The sequence below is a fragment of the Thamnophis sirtalis genome, unplaced genomic scaffold (genome assembly GCF_051295495.1).
Source record: "Thamnophis sirtalis isolate CommonGarterSnake01/CBP01778 unplaced genomic scaffold, rThaSir2_p1.2 scaffold_3, whole genome shotgun sequence".
Taxonomy (NCBI): domain Eukaryota; kingdom Metazoa; phylum Chordata; class Lepidosauria; order Squamata; family Natricidae; genus Thamnophis; species Thamnophis sirtalis.
This window is the reverse complement of record NW_028261383.1, coordinates 27,344,572-27,364,572: the sequence shown is the minus strand read 5'-3', so window position 1 is coordinate 27,364,572 and position 20,001 is coordinate 27,344,572. Positions and strand designations below refer to the sequence as shown.

The 20,001-nt window shown below is 44.6% G+C and overlaps 1 protein-coding gene across 1 annotated transcript; it reads left to right on the top strand.

Moving 5' to 3' along the window:
• Positions 1-1,389: 1,389 nt before the first annotated feature.
• LOC106553406 (uncharacterized) lies at positions 1,390-19,620 on the top strand. The gene is made up of 4 exons (XM_087708432.1): positions 1,390-1,478; positions 12,046-12,172; positions 13,328-13,423; positions 16,431-19,620. Exons 1-4 carry the CDS (start codon positions 1,473-1,475, stop codon positions 17,450-17,452), a joined length of 1,251 nt encoding a protein of 416 aa, XP_087564558.1. The 5' UTR covers positions 1,390-1,472; the 3' UTR covers positions 17,453-19,620.
• The last annotated feature ends 381 nt before the right edge of the window (positions 19,621-20,001 follow it).

The following is a 20,001-nucleotide window of genomic DNA, read 5'->3' as shown; positions in this document are numbered from 1 at the left end:
CTGCCCCACTTCGAATGGTATGATTGTTGTGTTTTTTAACTATGTATGGTTTTATGTTTTGTAACTTTGTTTGTTTTCCCCTCCCTTTGAGTTGTGAGCCACCCTGAGTCCCTTCGGGGAAAAGGGCGGCATACAAATAAATTAAAATGAAAATGAAAAAAAAAATCTCTTCTCAAAAACCTCTGAAGGCAAAGCTGTTCCACTGGTTAATTGTCCTCACTGTTAAGAAGTTTCTCCTTCATTCCAGGTTGCTTCTCTCCTTGGTTAATTTCCATCCATTATTTATTGTCCTGGCTTCTGGTGCTTTGGAAAATAAATTGACCCTTTCTTCTTTGCGGCAGCCTCTCAAATACTGGAATACTGTACTGGATGGTGGGGAAGGAGTATAAATCCTTCCATTCCCCACCATCCATTATACCACTTTATAATACTACTTTATAATGCCTTGATAAGGCCACACTTGGAATACTACATCCAGTTTTGGTCGCCACAGTGTAAAAAAGATGTTGAGACTCTAAGAAAGAGTGCAGAGAAGAGTAACAAAGATGATTAGGGGACTGGAGACTAAAGCATATGAAGAACAGTTGCAGGAACTGGGTATGTCTAGTTTAATAGAAAGAAGGACTAGGGGAGACATGATAGCAGTGTTCCAATATCTCAGGGGCTGCCACAAAGAAGAGGGAGTCAAGTTATTCTCCAAGGCACCTGAGGGCAGAACAAGCAGCAATGGATGGAAACTAATCAAGGAGAGAATCAACCTAGAACTAAGGAGAAATTTCTTGACAGTTAGAACAATTAATCAATGAAAAAACTTGCCTCCAGGAGTTGTGAATACCCCAACACTGGAAGTTTTAAAGAAGATGTTGGATAACCATTTGTCTGAAATGGTGTAGGGTTTCCTGCCTAAGCAGGGGGTTGGGCTAGAAGACCTCCAAGGTCCCTTCCAACTCTCTTATTCTAAGCCTAAAATTCTTGGATGAGAAGCCAAACGTCTTTCAAGAAAAACCAGAAAAGTCCAGTTGCCTCTTGAAAAAGCACCTTTGGGACACAAGTTGGATCATCGGAAATTCAACGCTCAGTTGCAAATCGTCACACGGTTAATAAGGCCGGCGACTGTCATTTGCTTGTGGCTTTCACTCTGGGCTACCAGATAAAATATTGCCGCTGAAGCGTAAAATGGGGTGGGTGGGCGTGGGACGACTACAGCTCCCAGAATCCCGCGTGTGAGTGTCTATGCGAGTGGGTCGGATTTAGCCCGGCAATCAAAACACCGGGAAGGAGGACTACACGTCCCAGCAGCCAGATGGCTCCTTGGACGCTCCCGAGCCAGCGATCTGGCGGCTGAGATTGCGCGATCGGGCATGGAGGAGGCGTGGATCTCCGCGGCGGGGGAGACGGAGGAATCGCACTGAAGGGTCGGGTCGGAGGCAAACCCTCCCGGGGGTGGGGAGCCACCGTCGTACCGTCGGCCGATGCGGGTAAGGGGTCGGCGGCGGGATCGAGGGATCCCCCTAGAAGCGAGTGGGGGTGGGTGCGCTGGGCACACCGTCCGTCCCTTTGTCTGGGCTTTTTCTCAGCCCGTCTGTGCGGTCCGATTCCTCGGAGGGAGACAAAGAGGGGAGCGGGCGAGCGAAGAGTTCAGGAGATTTGGGGGGGGGGGTTGTTTCCTAGGAGCTTTTTGGCTGCAGGGGATCGTCCGATTCGCGGATTTGGCGGCGCCCCTCCAAGGCTGCAAAGTTGCTCTTAGGGAAGTTGGCGGAGTGACAAACCCGAAGGCCTGCCCGTTTTGGAGTGGGAGTGGGTATGTGGGTGCTGAAGGGGGTCCCTGGGTTGGCGAGGAAGGATAAATGCAACCCGGGGCCATTTGCAGGAAAGGATTTCTCCGCATCTCTGGTCTGCACTCCGTTCTTGTTTCACTCAAAGGCAGGGCAATATGAGTTGTTGGTCATTATTCAATGTCCCCCCCCCTCCCCCGTTGGACATCTCAAGTTGCAGGCATCTCAACTTTGGGAACGGGATAAAGGAAATAAAAGCCTTCAGTAAAGAATAAAAAACAGCCTTGACTAAGAATAAATAAATAAAATTATACCCTCATCCAAAGGGAAGCTTTGTCTTTGCATTAAACCGAGGAGATCAAGCCGTCTGTTGGATCATTGTCCTGGAATGAGCGAAGGTTTAGCATAGGAGCAAATTGCCCCAAAGGTGTTTTTTTTTTCAAGAGGTAACTGGACTTTCTGCGTTGAAGACTTTTCGCTTCTCATCCAAGAAGCTTCTTCAGCTCTGACTGGATGGTGGGGAATGGAAGGATTGTAGCTGGTTATTTGCATTCTTTTAGTGGGTCTCTAAGGTCACCTGGAGATTTATCTGTGTCCTGAGGGTCACTTGAGTGGTGCAAATGATGTGAAGCCTTCTTGGAACTGTTGGAAGGACTGTGTTGTAGACTAGAGATAGATGATGTCGTATCTCTCCTCCTGTTGAGAGAGGACTGTTCAATTTTGACATAGATGGCCTCTTATGACCCCTCTTTCAAACCAGCGGTCCTCTCTGTCCAAAATGTGGAGTTTCTTGTCTTCCAAGAGTGGCCTGTATCTTTTAAATGCAGATCGACTGCTGAACCACAGAACGTGGTAGATTTCTAGGAAAGACCACTTGACGGGGTAGACGTAGGGGTGACATTGTAATATAATTTTAAGCACATTGAATTTGTATCTTAAATTATTGCATTCTATTCTGATTATATTTTAAATTGTATTTTATTCTGTTTACATTTTAAACTGTGGTTTATTTCAATCTCATTTTAAACTGTAGTTTTTGTCTCTGGAACTTGGTATTTTGATATGGCCCAAGGGCTAATCAGTAAAGATTGATTGATTGATTGATTGACTGCTGAACCTTGTCCTGATGGGTTTGTTCTCCTATGTTGTGCCATGCTTTTATGAAGTGATTGTTTTGTTTCCCCATGTACATGATCAGCACATGGCTCACTGCATTGTACTGCATATACCACGTTGTTCAGTATAGGAGCAAATTGTATTTGTCTATTGTACAGGTAATCCTTGACTTATGCCCATAATTGAAAGAGCCAAGGTGGCGCAGTGGTTAGGGTGCAGTACTGCAGGCCACTTCAGCTGACTGTTATCTGCAGTTCAGCAGTTCTAATCTCACCGGCTCAAGGTTGACTCAGCCTTCCATCCTTCCGAGGTGGGTAAAATGAGGACCCGGATTGTTGTTGGGGGCAATATGCTGACTCTGTAAACCGCTTAGAGAGGGCTGAAAGCCCTATGAAGCGGTATATAAGTCTAACTGCTATTGCTATTGAGCCCAGAATTTTTATTGCTACAGTGAGAAATTTGCTAGGTGCCTTTTGCCCCATTTTGCGATATTTATTGCTATGTTTGTAAAGTGAATCACCACAGTTGTTGAATTAGTAATACTGTTAAGTGAATTTAGCTTCCCCGTTGACTCAGAAGATCGCAAAATATGATCATATGAACAACCCCCCCCCCCCCCCCGATGCTGCAATTGTCATAAATAAGAACTGGTTGTCAAGCATCTCAATGTAAATCATATGGCCATGGAGATGTTGCAACAGTCATAAGTGTGAAAAACGGTCATAAGTCACTTTTTTCAGTGCCATTGTTACTTTGAACTTTTGTAAGTCGAGGATTCCCTGTATTTACCCGTATTTATTCTACCATATCATAAATTATTCTTTACTATATCATTTTTGCTTGTTATATAAAGAAGGGCTCGGAAAAATTGAGTTGTTAATGGTTTATGTTAGGGCATTGCTTTTTATGCATTTCTAAATCTTTAGCTGTTAGGTATTGTCTGCATTAAAAAAAAACATGCAAATTTATGAAAATATTGAACTTATTAAAAACAAAGTGGGTTTGAATGGGAAAATCAATCCAATGTAATATTACAGGATAATTAACACTGCCAAATCAATATATATGGCAAGGGGGAAAAGCAAGAATTAACATAAAAATATTGCAAGATGTAAGAGCTAGAGGTGGGTTTGGATTACCAAATTGGGAATTGTATTATCAAGCAGCAGTATTAAATTGGATGAAGGAATGGATTGTATTGAGAAATACAAAACTTTTGACGTTAGAAGGACATGATTTGCAACTAGGTTGGTATGCCTTTTTGTGGTATGGTAAAAGTAAGATACATGGCTCCTTCCAAAGACATTACATAAGAAGTGGACTATTAACAGTGGTGGGTTTCTGCCGGTTCGCACCGGATGGGGGGAACCGGATGGTGAAATGGACCCGGAAGTAACAATCCACCAGACAGCAGAGGCAAGCTCAGGAGTTTTCTCCTGGATTCCCCTCTGTCTTGCCTCCTCCAATCTCCCAAAGTTCTTTCCCCAGCGTGTGATAGCTGTCTACTGGATTCCCCTCTGTCTTGCCTCCACCAATCTCCCAAAGTTCTTTCCCCAACGTGTGGTAGCTTTGTCCTGGATTCCAATCTGTCTTGCCTCCTCCGATCTTCCAAAGTTCTTTCCCCAGCGTGTGAGAGCTTTCTACTGGATTTCCCTCTGTCTTGCCTCCTCCGATCTCCCTAATTTCGGCCCTTAATCCTCCAGTTGTCTATTTTTGGGAGGCTTTCCCCTCTCTTCCCCCCCCCCCTTTCATAGGAGTTCCAAAATTTTTTGCCACATGGCTTAGGGGTGGTGGTCATGTGTCTGAGTGTGCATGAGTGATGTCAAGTTGGCCATACCTGCCCGGTCACATGACTACCAAGCCATGCCCACAAAATAGGCCACACCCACAGAATAGGTTCTAAAAATTTTTGAAACCCACCATTGACTATTGATAACATGGGAAAGAGTAAAAGGGAAACATTATTTAGAAATACCAATGTGGCTTTCAACAATGGAAGCATTGACACATCCAAATATCAGTAACATGAAGAATATTATCAGATATAAATATATCTTAATAGAAAGGGGGAAACTAAAACAAAAGCAAGAACTGGAAGAACAAGGGATTGATATAGATTGGTTTTCGCAATTGCAAAAATACAAGCAAGGTATGAAAAAGATAAGAGGGAATATGATTTTAACTTTGGAAGCTCAGAGTTGGATAAGATACTGATGGGAACAGAAGAAAGATACTGATGGGAACAGAAGAAAGAATAATTAAGAAATTTTATAGTTATTTATTAAGAATTAGACTAGAAGAGGAAGTGGTTAAGGACACTATGTTAAACTGGGCAAAGAATTTTAGTTACACGATTGAGATAGAAAAATGGCAGCAACTATGGGAAAGAAACTATAAACTAACCTTGTCAACAGCCTATAAAAAAAAACTTGTATAAAATGTTTTTTAGATGGCACATAGCACCGGAAAAACTAGCTAAGATGTTTAAAGATAAATCAGTGAAATGTTGGAAGTGTCAACAAGCAACAGGTTCATATTATCATATGTGGTGGACATGTGCAGAAGCAAGGAACTATTGGACCAAAATAAGACCATGGTGTGGTCTTAGTGTGACTTAGTGTGGAAGGGATTGCCGCTTTTTAGCCACACCAGATGCTGTTTTAAGACCTCTTTCCAGAGCACGACACCATAGTCTTTTGAGACTGAATATAGCAGTAGACTTATATACCACTTCATAGGCCTTTCAGGCCTCTCTAAGCGGTTTACAGAGAGTCAGCATATTGCCCCCAACAATCTGGGTCCTCATTTTACCCACCTCAGAAGGATGGAAGGCTGAGTCAACCCTGAGCCGGTGAGATTTGAACCGCTGAACTGCTGATCTAGCAGTAGCCTGCAGTGCTGCATTTAACCACTGCGCCACCTTGGCTCTGAAGGATGCCAATACCTAATACCTGTACTTATGTGCAAGTGGCGTTATCCTTGCCTAAAATAAAATAGCACTCTAAAGACAGTGTTTTTCAACCTGGGCAAGTTGAAAAGAGGTGGACTCAATTCCCAGAATTCCCCAGCCAGCATGGCTAGCTAGGGAATTCTAAGAGTTGCTCCCTGAAACTTGACTGATCTTAAAACTTAAGTTTCAACAAACTTTTTCACGATGTTCTTTTGCTTCCTCCAGCCAATTCCATTATCCTCCTTTTCCACTAAACTTTGTATCTTTTTCTTCAGAACATCCACTATAGGATTTGTAAAACATTTTCTGTATTCTTCTCCTGCCTGAGTAATTATTTTATTGCATTATGTGGATGTTATGTTATTTAAATGCGAGGGTTAGCTGGGCACAGAGATATGTATCAATCAATGTAAGCAATAAATTGTTAAGTCTATGAACGTTCAGAGAAGTTAAACCTTTAAAGATAAGGAGAACAAAGTTCATAGCAATGTTAATTTGTTAAAAGTCAATAAACATAAGGTAAGGTTTCTTGATTTGTACAACTGAAGCGAAGAATGGTATGGATAGACAATTGCAAAATATGCTAAGGTTACTTTATAATGTAGTTAAGGTTTGTGTCTTTGAGTTAAAGTGCTTAATACTAAGATCTGTGTTGTTTATTATTATTCATAAATGTTAAGGGAAAAAGAATGGGGAAGGGGAAAAAACGAGCTATTTGGAAGAGTAAATAAGTATCTCGGTCTCTAACTAACTCCTTCTGTATACTTCGACTGATCTTCAGTATTTGGAAACATTTAGACCAGTGATGACTAACCTTTGTGATGCCGTGTGCCCAATGCGTGCATGCGCACAACCCCAAAATACAATGCGATCGTCCTCCACGCATGCACTCCACACACACACACACCCCGTGAATGCGCGGCAGAGACCTGAAGACCATCTGGCCAGCGGGAGGCACGTGCCACCCCCTTTCCGATTTTTGCCTTCCGGTTTGGTGCAGGAGGCTTTCCAGGCCCATTATGGGTTGCAGGGGGGCACATGCATGTGTGCGAACCCCCAAAATGCAATGCAAACACCCCCCCAAAATGGACCCTCCCCCCACGCATGCGTGGCAGAGACCTGTAGATCATCTTGCCAGCTGGAGGTGTCTACCAGGGACGTGCAGTCAGGGGAGGCAGGGGAGGCGGGGCCTCACCAGTGTCAAGAGGAAAAGAAAAGAAAAATTAAAGGAAAAAGACTAAGGTAGTTGCTGCCAGACTCCAGAGTCACAGTGGATGACTCTGAGTCTGCTTAGTGCTAACTGCAGGGGGAGATGAGAGAACTACGGGCCTCCTTTGCATAAGGAATTTTTCGCCTTTTAACCCTTGCTCAGAGTTAAGCAAGGGTTAAAAGGCGAAAAATTCCTTATGCAAAGGAGGCACGTGGTTCTCTGCCTCCTGATCTGGCAGCAGCAAATCGTGCCTAAGTTGCCTTTTTATTTAATTTTTTACATTTTCATCATGGCGGGTGGACAAGAGGAGAGTTGAAATCCACAAGTGGAAAAGGTATGTGGATCGGACGGAGGGCGGGGGGGGGATTCAAAATGATTGTAATTTAATTTGTAATTTTTTATTGTGAGGAATTTGTGTGTGCGTGTGTTTCTTTCTTCACAGCGGTGGGATTCCAGGCGGGGGGCGAGGCGGTGGAGCGCGGCAGGGATGTTCTCGCCGCTGTGTCCGACAGGCCAGGCATCTCGCGTTTATGTCCACCATAAACGCGAGACGCCTGGCCTGTCGGACACAGCCATAAGGTCAGAGGAGGTGGGGGGGTGAGGCGGCAGAGCGAGGCAGCGGCAGGGACGTTCTCGCCACTGTGTCCGACAGGCGTCTCACGTTTATGTCTGCCATAAACGCGAGACACCTGGCCTGTCGGACACAGCGGCGGGAACGTTGCTTCTTGCCGCTGCCACGCTCTTGCCTCACCAACCATAATCCTCACCGCACGTCACTGGTGTGTACGTATGCACAGTGGAGCTGGCCTGGGCAACGACTGGCGTGTCCGCAGAGCGGGCTCTGTGTGCCACCTGTGGCATACATGCCACAGGTTTGCCATCACGGATTTAAACTATCTTTAAACTATACAGCTAGTATTTGACTTACAACAGTTCACTTAGGGACCAAAGTTACAATATTCTGAAAAAAGTGACTTAGGATGTTTTCTCACACTTACAGTATCCATTACAGCAGTGGTCCCCAACCCCCGGTCTGCGGACCGGTGCCGGGCCGTGGAGTACCTGGCACCGGGCCGCGCAGTGGCCGGGGGCCATGATCGCTGCAGCGGCCGGGGGCCATGATCGCTGCAGCGCAAAGGCTCCTGGGCCGTGCGCAAAAGCTCCTGGGCCGTGCCCCCACCCCTGTGCGCGCTCAGCGGGCCACGGTAAAATTATCAAAGGCTGACTGGTCCGCGGCGATAAAAAGGTTGGGGACCACTGCATTACAGTATCCCCATAATCACATGATCAAAATTCAGATGGTTGGCCACTGATTCATATTTATGATGGTTGCAGTGCCCCGGGTCACGTGATCCCCTTTTGTGACCTTCTGACAAGCAAAGTCAATTGGGGAAGCCAGAGGTGTGAGCAGTAAAATGAGTGATCCAGGCTGGCCACGCCCCCGAACCGGTTCCCCGGTTGCCAGCATCTTTTTTTTTTTTAGTTCTGCACATGCCCAGAACAATTTCCATCGTTTCCATTGAACTGTGCACGTGCACGCATACAAGCAAACTGGCAGTAACCCCGGCTGAGACCCACCCCTGAACCATGCTTCTAACTTAACAAATGTGGTAAGAAAAGTTAGCAGCATAAATTTGGGACTCAGCTGTGGTCATAAGGACTACCTGCATTCTTCAAGTTTAAGTTCACAATCAGATATCTTTGGCACTGTATCTTTCTCCCCAGGGGTGGGTTCGGCGTTACTGACAGTTTGCTCGTGCACGCACCTGATGCACAGAACTAAAAGAAAAGATGGCGGCGGCGGCCAGGGAACAGGTTTAGAGGCGTGTCCAGCCTGGGTTGCTGCCGGTTCTGCGACCCAGGCCGGCATACCATTAGCAGTAAGTCTCAGGTTTCCATTCCATGCTTGCCCCGGTAACCACTTTTAGCCAGTTTTGAATCCTTCTCCAGTATTCCGTGGCCTCAGTACAGGACCACCAAATATGGTAGAATGTGCCATCCCTTCTTCCGCATTTCCAACACAGTGGAGATAACCCAGGAAACATTTTGGCTAACCTCGTTGGGGGGAAGTGCCATCTATAAACCATCTTGTATATGTTTTCTTTAAACACTGTAGATATTGTAAGTTTAATAGTCTTACTCCATAGATCCCATCATTTGCCCATTTCAATCTCCTAGCCCAAAATTTTTCCCCTTTTCTATTAGAAGGCTTTTATCCATCTCTTCTTTAGCATCTTGACAGGTCAAAAATTGATAAATCTTCGACAACATTTTCTTATCTCCGCTGTTGATAAATTTTTTGAAGCCCACCCCTGCTCATCAGTGGAAGCTTTTAAGAAGAGACTGGTCAGCCACTTGTCTGAAATGGGCTATTTCTGCCTTTCCAGAACTCCGGCAGGTCTCTGGAGGCCAGAACTTCCCAGAAGCCTGTTTTTCACCCTCCCTGGGCTCTGGAGGCTTTCCTCAAGCTCCAAGAGAGCAAAAATGGCCTCCCCTGGGCTCCGGTGACCATCCAGAAGCCAGAAATGGGCCCATTTCCAGCCTTTGAGGACTTCCAGGAGGCCCATTCTTCACTGCCAAGGTGGCGCAGTGGTTAAATGCAGCACTGCAGGCTACTTCAGCTGACTGCAGTTCTGCAGTTCGGCTGTTCAAATCTCACTGGCTCAGGGTTGACTCAGCCTTCCATCCTTCCGAGGTGGGTAAAATGAGGACCCGGATTGTTGTTGGGGGCAATATGCTGACTCTGTAAACCGCTTAGAGAGGGCTGAAAGCCCTATGAAGCGGTATATAAGTCTAACTGCTATTGCTACTCTCCCCAGGCTCTGGATGCTTTCCAGAAGCCTCCAGGAGGGTGGAAATGGCCTCCCCCGGGCTCCGGAGGCTCCTTGGAAGCTGGAAACGGGCCCATTTCTAGCCTTCTGGAGCTTCCAGGTAGTCTGTTTTTTGCCCTCCCCGAGCCTCCACGTGGGCCCTGAACTTACCTGGCATCCAAAATGGGCCACGTGGAGACTCTGTGGAGCAGTGATGTGCGGTGAGGTTTATGGCTGGTGAGGCACTGACACAGGGGTTTCAAATTTTTTTAGACTTGTGGACTTCAACTCCCAGAATTCCACAGCCAGGCATGCTCAGTGTGTGTGAAAAGGCAACGTAGCTCTGCCTGCAATCAAACTACACTTGGGAAGGGATCTACACTTGAGGATGAAGTTTGAATTCCTCTCCCTCCCTCTGACGCACACGTACCTTTTCCAGATGTTTCAGAGAGGATTTCAACTCTGCTCTTGCCTGCCATCATGAAAAGAAAAAAAAAATGTAAAAGGAAAAAGGCAAGAGCTGAGGTCAGGCTGAGCTAGTTGCTGCCAGATGACTTTGCGTAGTGCTTAATTGTTTAAAAAAGCCTCTAAAAAAGTGGCCTCCACAGGAGGAGGCGGGAGAATGACGTGCCTCATCTACGTCAGGAATTGTTCAGCTTTTAACCCTTGCTTAACTCTGCTTGAGTGATCATAAAACACCAGACTAGATGAGGCACATCGTTCTCCCGCCTCCTCCTGTAGAGGGCACTTTTTCAGAGGCTTTTTTAAACAGTTAAGCACTAAGCAGAGTCATCCACTGTGACTCTGGCAGCAACTAGCTCAGCCTTTTTCCTTTTACATTTCCTTTTCTTTTCATGTTGACAGTGGCGAGGCTCTGCCTCCCCTGACTGCACATCCCTGCTGTGGAGGGGTAGGCAGGGGAGGCAGAGCCAGCCATGAGTGGGATTTGGGGGTTCGCTGAACCGTGCAGAATCTTCACCAGGGGATCATCTGAACCCGGGCGAACCAAAGCGTGGCATGACAAAACCGCGCTCCACTAAAGCGCGCCCGATTAAAACGCGTTGCTGACGTCATCAGCAGGGCGACAACAGCGACCGCAGAGAAAAAAGGGCGCTTTAGATAGCGCTTTGAAAGCAAGCCGATTCAAGTTAAGGTAAGGGTTAGGTTTAGGGTTAGGGTTAGGTTAAGGGTTAGGGTTAGGTTTAGGGTTAGGTTAAGGGTTAGGTTTAGGTTTAGGGTTAGGTTAAGGGTTAGGGTTAGGTTTAGGGTTAGGTTAAGGGTTAGGATTAGGTTTAGGGTTAGGTTAAGGGTTAGGATTAGGTTTAGGGTTAGGTTAAGGGTTACTTTAGGGTTAGGTTAAGGGTTAGGTTTAGGGTTAGGTTTAGGGTTAGGTTTAGGGGGGTTAGGTTTAGGTTTAGGGGTTAATTTTAGCTTTAGCGTTTACAGCGTGGTTTTTTCTCCGCGCTGTTGTCGCGCTGTGATGACGTCAGCTACGCGGTTTCATCAAGCGCGCTTTAGTCGAACGCAGTTTTGTGGTGGAACCGAACCAAAGAGGTGGACCCCTGGTCATAAGGCCCCCACAACTTCTGACAGCAAGCTGTTCCACTGGTTAAATATTCTCACTTTTAGGAAGTTTCTCCTTAATTCCAGGTTGCTTCTCTCCTTGATTCGTTTCCAGCCATTGTTTCTTCTTTTGCCTTCTGGTGCTTTGGGAAATAAGTTGACCCCCTCCTCTTTGTGGCAGCCTCTCAAATACTGGAACACGGCTATCATGCCACGCCCTAATCGTCCTTTTCTCTAGACTAGCTAAACCCAATTCCTGCCATCGTTCTTCATGTTTTAGTCTCTGGGCCCTTAATCACCTTAGTTGTTCTCCTTTGAGCTTTTTCCAAAAGTCTCAACATATTTTTAGTAAACCTGGAGACCAAGACTGGATGCAGTATTCCAGGTGTGGCTTTACTAAGGGTTTATAAAACGGTAATAACACTTCACATGATTTTTTTATCCTATGCCTCTGTTTATACAATCAAGGATTGTATTCGCTTTTTTGGCTGTTGCCGCACACTGCTGGCTCATATTTAAGTGATCATCCACTAGGATTCCAAGGTCCCTCTACCAGGTACTGGCCCAAGAAGAGAATCTGGAGAGACAAGGAGGCTGAATCCATTTTCTTTGTCCTTTCAGAGGCTGGTGTCGTTTAAAGATGTGGCCGTGTATTTCACCGAGGGCCAGGGGGCTCTCCTGGATCCCGCCCAGAGAGCTTTATATAAAGAAGTCATGGTGGAGAATTATGAAAACGTGGCCTCCTTAGGTATGAGCAGTGGTAGGATTCCATTTTTTTTACTACTGGTTCTGTGGGCGTGGCTTGGTGGGTGTGGCATGGTTTGGTGGGCGTGGCAGGGGGAGGATACTGTAAAATCTCCATTCCCTCCCCACTCCTGAGAAAAGGATACTGCAAAATCCCCATTCCCTCCCTATTCCTGGGGAAGGATACTGCAAAATCCCCATTCCCTCCCCACTCCTGGGGGAAGGATACTGCAAAATCCCCATTCCCTCCCCACTCCAGGGGGAAGGATACTGCAAAATCCTCATTCCCTCCCCACTCCAGGGGAAGCATACTGCAAAATTCCCATTCCCTCCCCATTCCTGGGGAAGGATACTGCAAAATCCCCATTCCCTCCCCACTTCTGGGGGAAGGATACTGCAAAATCCCCATTCTCTCCACACTCCAGGGGAAGGATATTGCAAAATCCCCATTCCCTCCCCACTCCAGGGGAAGGATACTGCAAAATCCCCATTCCCTCCCGATCAGCTGGGACTCAGGAGGCAGAGAATAGATGGGGGCAGGGCCAGCCAGAAATGGTATTTACCGGTTCTCCGAACTTGTCAAAATTTCTGCTGCTGGTTCTCCAGAACTGGTCAGAACCTGCTGAATACCCCCTCTGGTTTAGGTTTAGGTTTTATTCAACTTGTATGCTGCCCTATTCCCGAAGGGACTCAGGGCGGCGAACAAACCGGAAGGGAAGGGAACAATACAAAAGGGAAAAAAAACAAGACAAACAACAATACAAAACCAGTTTAAAAGGTCTCAACACACACACCAATTTGAGTGGGGATGGAACTCAACAGCCCCAGGTCTGCCGGAACAGCCAGGTCTTAATGGCTTTACAGAAAGCCTGAAGGGTAGGGAGGGTCCAAATCTCCATGGGGAGATCGTTCCAGAGGGCTGGAGCAGCCACAGAGAAGGCCCTCCTCCGGGTGGTCGACAATCGGCATTGGCCGGCAGATGGAATTCGGAGGAGGCCTAGTCTGTGGGATCTAATAGGTCTTTGGGAGGTGATCGTCAGGAGGCGGGTATGAGCCTCCCTTCTTTCTTTGAGCTAAATGGATATAAAGGGCTGTGATCAATCTCTGCTTCTCCCTTGTATTTTCAGGACAGTGATTTTTAATTTGATTTTCTGTCAAGGGTTTCCTGTGCCAAAGCCAAATCTCATCACTCGTCTGGAACAAGGAGAACCACCGTGGCGGTTAGATTCTCAAGGGGTGGATGCCAACAACTCAGGTGAGAGATGAAAAAAATATCCCGCTGGCAAATGGAACCGCGGGAATCTCTCTTCTTTTGTCTCAATATAGATAGTCCTTGACTTATAACCAGAATTGAGCCCAACATTTATGTGGCTGGGTGAGACATTTGCTAAATGAATTTTGCCACCATTTTATGACCTTTCTTGCCACAGTTAAGTGAATCACTGCAGTTGATCTTTCTTCCTGAGAGACTAAGATGAATTCAATGCCACGAATTTCTTTAGAATCATATGTAGTGCAATATAAAGAATGTGTTTAAAACACCACACATTTTATAATAAATTCTGAATAAAGCACATGTTTAGCTTATTTCGCTTTAGAATAATCATCAGTCTTTTGCGTTGGAACTAGGACCAGTTAAGAATGAATATTATACTAGTTCAAACACATTTAAAAATTTTAAAATTAATATAAAGATTAAAGTGCAGAAAATCAGTGAAATTAAAATAGGCCCAAAACGTATAAAATCAAGTAAAACTAAGGAGAGCTACAATAGAAATTAAGTTTTCTTTAAAAGAAGAAGTTAAGAGAAAGGGGAAGAAAAAAAAAAGAATTAAAAGTAAAAGTGGAATTTTTGAGAGCCCAAGAGAAAATGGTTAAAAGGGAAAGAAAGGGGAAAAGAGGTACTTTAGTAGATCAAAGTGAATAGTAGTAAGATTGTTATGCAATTAATTAATTAAGAAATTATAATATATTGTTAATTGTAGAAAAATTGAAAGAAATGCTCCCTGTTTGAATTGAATTAGAAGATATATGTTGTTTATAGTATATATAGAAGATATTGAAGAAAAATAAGCACAAAGATGAAAATAATAGAAGAGAATAATTTGGCTGAAAGTGAAAACAAAACTATGATGTAAAAAGGACTATGCAAATGAGTGGGTGTAAAAGAAAAGACTCAGACTAACACTGTGTTCCCATAATATGTATAATTTGTATTAAAAAATAAAAAAAATCTTAAATTAAAAAAGAAATTAAATTTCTCTGTGAAGTTAAATTCATTTCATTAATATCTATTAATTGATTATTTGCCACCAAGTTCATGTTGACCCTAAATGACCACATAGACACCCCCACCCCCCCATGAAATGGCATCAAATAATCATTCCTTATTTAGGAGCTCCCTCTTATGGTGACAAGTATAATATCTTCATAGAATTTAACTGGACAAAATTAACTTACGATGCTGGAAAAATGGAGTTACACATAATTAATTAATACGTAGAAGCAGTTCAATTAGTCAGTAAAATGAGCTCAAATGAAGCTATCAGAATAATTCTATGCTCAACTAGAAAGTGTGCAGAGAAGAGCAACAAAGATGATTAGGGAACTGGAAGCTAAAACATATGAACAACAGTTGCAGGAACTGGGTAGGTTTATTTAAATGATAAGAAGGACTAGGGGAGACCTGATAGCAATCATCCAATATCTCCGGGGATGCCACAAAGAAGAGGGAGTCAAGCTATTCTCCAAAGCACCTGAGGGCAGGACAAGAAGCAACGGGTGGAAACTAATCAAGGAGAGCAAACCAACCTAGAACTAAGGAGAATTTTCCTGATGGGGTTAGACTAGAAGACCTCCAAGGTCCCTTCCAACTCAATTATTCTATTTTATTCCCCTCAAGCTAGGAACAGTCAGGTGCAATTTGCATATTAATTGTATTTAAAATCAGAAAAAAAGGAAAATATTATGGCTAATTGATGCAGCCATTGCTAATCAATCACAATTTTTCATTTGGGTTTCTTGCATAAACATAAGAAATTCAGTTTCTATTCAAAATATTCCCTGAGTTGTAGAGACAGTTTTGTGCCACAAAATGCCAAACTAAACAGCAAGGAAGGAAAATTGAACATTGTTAAATTATAGAGTCAATAAACTCACTCTAGGTTGTAAATCCTAAATCTCAAACCAGTAAAATCCCAAAGTTATGGGGAAAAAACATGAAATGTAGAAACAGATTACAATGCAGCTAAGAAAATATAATAACTTATGGGAAAAGATAACAAAAGCTTAAACATTTTAGTTTGGATGGCTCTTGTTGATCTGAAATCACCTAAAATCTTGGAAGACGCATAACTCCATTATATTTTCTTGATTCCAGCTTGTAAAAATCAATAAACATGTCCTTTAGCCTCTAATTCTTGACTCTTGCTTAAAAACACACAATTGATTACAGCAATCTTCAACTTACCACACTAGGGACCAGAAAATTCATACTCATCAGGTGACAATTTTACAATTATTTTTGCCACAATTGTTAAGGAAACCACCACAGACCATAAGTGAATCAACCAATTCCCCATTGATTAACTATGCTATTAAACTCCTGGCCAAGTTCTATAATATATGATATTGAATTCAATTAATCACAAAGGCCTTCATGGATTTATTTATTTTTGAGATTAATTATAAAGCTACATGTGGTGGCTCAGCGACTAAGATGCTGAGCTTGTCGATCAGAAAGGTCAGCAGTTCGGCAGTTCAAATCCCTAGGGCCGCATAATGGAGTGAGCTCCCGTTACTTGTCCCAGCTTCTGCCAACCTAGCAGTTCGAAAGCACGTTAAAAAAATGCAAGTAGAAAAATAGGAACCACTTTTTGTGGGAAGGTAACAGCATTCCGTGTGCCTTCGGCATTTAGTTACATTACCACGGAGTCGTCTTCGGACAGTGCTGGCTCTACGGCTTTGAAACGGAGATGAGCACCGCCCCCTAGAGTCAGGAATGACTAGCACATATGTGCGAGGAGAACATTTACCTTTACTTAAAGCTACACAGATCAAACAATGAGGCTCTGGGTGGTGTAAAGCCTTGGAGAAAAAAACCCAAAGCCACTGTATATATATAAAATAATATTTATTACAAAATATCAGTATCAATTTGGCTATTGCTTTCCTATAGATAGGTAGATAACAACATGCTCATTCAGGAATTCTTAAAAATATGTTGCCCCTTCTATTTTCAAGATTTGTTTTTCTCTCCCCAGGGGCATTGGGGAAAAAAAATTCCTGTCGAAAGTGTGGGAAATGCTTCGTTCAGAAATCGGATCTTGCTGTACATCGACTAGTTCACAAGGGAGAGAAAACTTTTAAATGCCTGGAATGTTCAAAATATTTTGTTCATCGCTCAGAGCTCGTGAAACACCAGCGCGTCCATACAGGAGAGAGGCCCTTTAAATGCTTCGAGTGTGGAAAGTGTTTTTCACGGCAGTCCGTCCTTTCCAACCATCACCGGATCCACACAGGAGAAAAACCTTATGAGTGCCTGGAGTGTGTGAAACGCTTTACTCAGAGATCACAACTCATCCGACACCGAAGAGTCCACACGGGGGAGAAACCTTATAAATGTCTGGAGTGCGGGAAGTGTTTTGCCCGCCATTCGGTTCTCATCAATCACCAGAGAGTCCACACCGGAGAAAAACCGTACAAATGCTTGCATTGTACCAAATGTTTTGCCCGTCAGTCTGTCCTGGTGAGCCATCAAAGAGTGCATACTGGAGAGAAACCCTACATGTGCCAGGAGTGCGGCAAGCGCTTCGCTCATCAGTCGAATCTTGTCAACCACCAGAGAATTCACACGGGGGAGAAACCTTACAAATGCTTAAACTGTGGAAAAAGTTTTGCCCAACAATCTGATCTCGTGAAACACAGGAGAATCCACACAGGGGAGAGACCTTACCAATGCCCACAGTGTGGGAAATCTTTTATGCTCCATTCAGATGTTGTCAATCACCAGAGGGTCCACACGGGGGAGAAGCCTTACAAATGCCCCACATGTGGGAAGTGTTTCTCTCAACGCTCGGCTCTCGTGGGTCACCAACGAATCCACACGGGGGAGAAACCGTACACGTGCCTGGCGTGTAAGAAATGTTTTGCTCAGCTATCCAGTCTTGTGAAGCACCAGAGAATCCACACAGGAGAGAAACCCTACAAATGCTTAGTGTGTGGGAAATATTTTAGGCGGCGTTACCATCTCAAGGTCCACCACCGAGTGCATTCGAGGAGTTAGGCCCGGTGACGACCTTAAATGAGACGATGGCTTTGAAGGCCAAGAAAATGTTATTCAATATAGATCGGCGGACTCAAATGGAATACATTCTGAATAATTTACATTTAGGGTTGGTTTTTTTTAAAAAAAAGCTTCTTAAAACTAACGCTTCATTGATGCCGATAGAGGAAGAGATACACTGATGGCAGAAGTAATGTTGAAGAGAGATGCACAACTAAATCGTGGGAAGGACTGAGTTTTAATGGCAGTTGTACCTGGGGCCCTAGTGGCTCAGTGGTTAAAGTGCAGTATCGTAGGCTATCACTGCCCTCAGCCAAGAGTTCGATCCTGATGGGGCTCAAGGTTGACTCAGCCTTCCATCCTTTTGAGGTCGGTAAATTGAGGAGCGAGATTGTTGGGGCCTATATGCAAATAATGCTTATATTTTAAATCACTCAGAGCGTGCTATAAAACACTATGGGGTGGTATATCCCAGTTTCCCAAACCTTTCTAGGTTGGCGGCCTGGAGGGGGGGAGGGACAAGTGCATGCGCACGGACACAAGTGGATGGGACTTTGTGCGCAAATAGTGGTAGTTCCTATGTGGTGATGCTAGTACAAGTGTGGGAGGGGTGCATGTGCACACATGCCCCCACTGGCCAGCCAATCACGCAACCCTGTGGCCAATAGGCCACACCTCAGTTATGGGCTGCAGCCCACAGGTTGGGAACCTCTGTGTATCAGACTAAATGCTACTGCTAGTGTTACGTGGAACAATTGGTTCAGTTGTCCATGTTGTTCCTCCCACAACGTTTTCGGTCCATCAATTTGTCCATTGTTTATCTTTCATCATACAGAAATAACAATTTCCCAAGTGTTTCAAAACAGCAGCAGGCGAGCCACAGTGAAGAGTGTAAATGCTTGTGTGGGGTCTATTGAAGTGGTGCTTTCCTTGGTTCAAACTGCAACCAATTTTTTTTGGGGGGAGGAGACTTTCTATGAAGGAAACAATGTGTTCTGATCCAGGCTTCCCAAGATCTGGAAGCAGACCCCTTGTCCCGATAAAGTCTCTTTTATTTAGGTTAAAGGGAATTCCTCTCCAGCAAAGTCCCGGCAAACAGTCTTTCATGAGATTTCACAACTATATAGACCTTTATCAGGCTTGGAGAGTTGCCAAGCTGATATCTTCCAAACGCCACGCTGTACTATTACTTGGCAAAAAATCAGAAACAGATCTTCACTCTCATGAATTACAATACAATACAATACAATAGCAGAGTTGGAAGGGACCTTGGAGGTCTTCTAGTCCAACCCCCTGCCCAGGCAGGAAACCCTATGCCGTTTCAGACAAATCGTTGTCCAGTCTCTTCTTAAAGACTTCCAGTGTTGGAGCATTCACAACTTCCGGAGGCAAGTTGTTCCATTGATTAATTGTTCTGTCAGGAAATTTCTCCTCAGTTCTAGGTTGCTTTTCTCCTTGATTAGTTTACACCCATTGCTTCTTGTCCTGCCTTCAGGTGCCTTGGAGAATAGTTTGACTCACTCTTCTTTGTGGCAACCCCTGAGATATTGGAACACTGCTATCATGTCTCCCCTAGTCCTTCTTTCTCTTAAACTAGACATACCCAGTTCCTGCAACCGTTCTTCATATGTTTTAGTCTCCAGTCCCATAATCATCTTTGTTGCTTTTCTCTGCAGTCTTTCTAGAGTCTCCACATCTTTTCTACATCGTGGCGACCAAAACTGAATGCAGTGTTCCAAGTGTGGCCTTACCAAGGCATTATAAAGTGGTATTAACATTTCATGTGATCTTGATTCTATCCCTCTGTTTACGCAGCCTAGAACTGTGTTGGCTTTTTTGGCACCTGCTGCACACTGCTGGCTCATATTTAAATGGTTGTCCACTAGGACTCCAAATTGAACTAATTGTCTCCTGTAAACTGCCCTCCCCTTTCACTCCTCTTTTATTCCCTATGGGAGGGGCCATTCACCCTCCACCTGTGGTTTTACTCCTGAGTCGGCCCTTGCTCGTTAGCTGTTCTCTTCTCCTGGCAGCTCTAAACATGCACGCACTGGCAACAGGCTCCAGCTTCTGTTCCACTGATCTCCAACTCCGAAGGCAGCTGGTAACTGTCAGATGGCCCTGGCTGCCCATCTCTGCCTCCAACACAGAGCCCTCATCAGAGCCTTCCCCAGACTCCAGGACTGGCCCATGTTCCTCCCCAACCTCCTCACTGTCCGAATCTGCCACTGGCGGGCCCACAACACAATGTTTGGCACAGCAGGATAGCAGGGGACCTTCCAAACCACTGCCTCGTTGTTCTGACGATACTCATGATCGCTAGTCTAGAAATGATAGGGGCAAATTTAATGCTGTATTCATCCTATAACTTTCTGATGTGATAAGACTGCAGTTCCCAGGATGCCCCAGTTAGCATGCTCCCAAATTCTAGGTGTCAGGCCTTCAGCATAAACTTTGCCTATGTAATTATGTATTTTTATTGCTATTGTTGTTCTTTAATGTATCTTGGGCTCCACCTAGTGGTCAAACATGAATCTTTATTGGGACCT

Bases quoted from the DNA above. Each gene is read 5' to 3' on its own strand.
- LOC106553406 (XM_087708432.1), top strand. The intron at 12,173-13,327 runs GTATGAGCAGTG...TTTTCTGTCAAG, and splicing joins TGAAAACGTGGCCTCCTTAG to GGTTTCCTGTGCCAAAGCCA. The intron at 13,424-16,430 runs GTGAGAGATGAA...TTCTCTCCCCAG, and splicing joins GGTGGATGCCAACAACTCAG to GGGCATTGGGGAAAAAAAAT.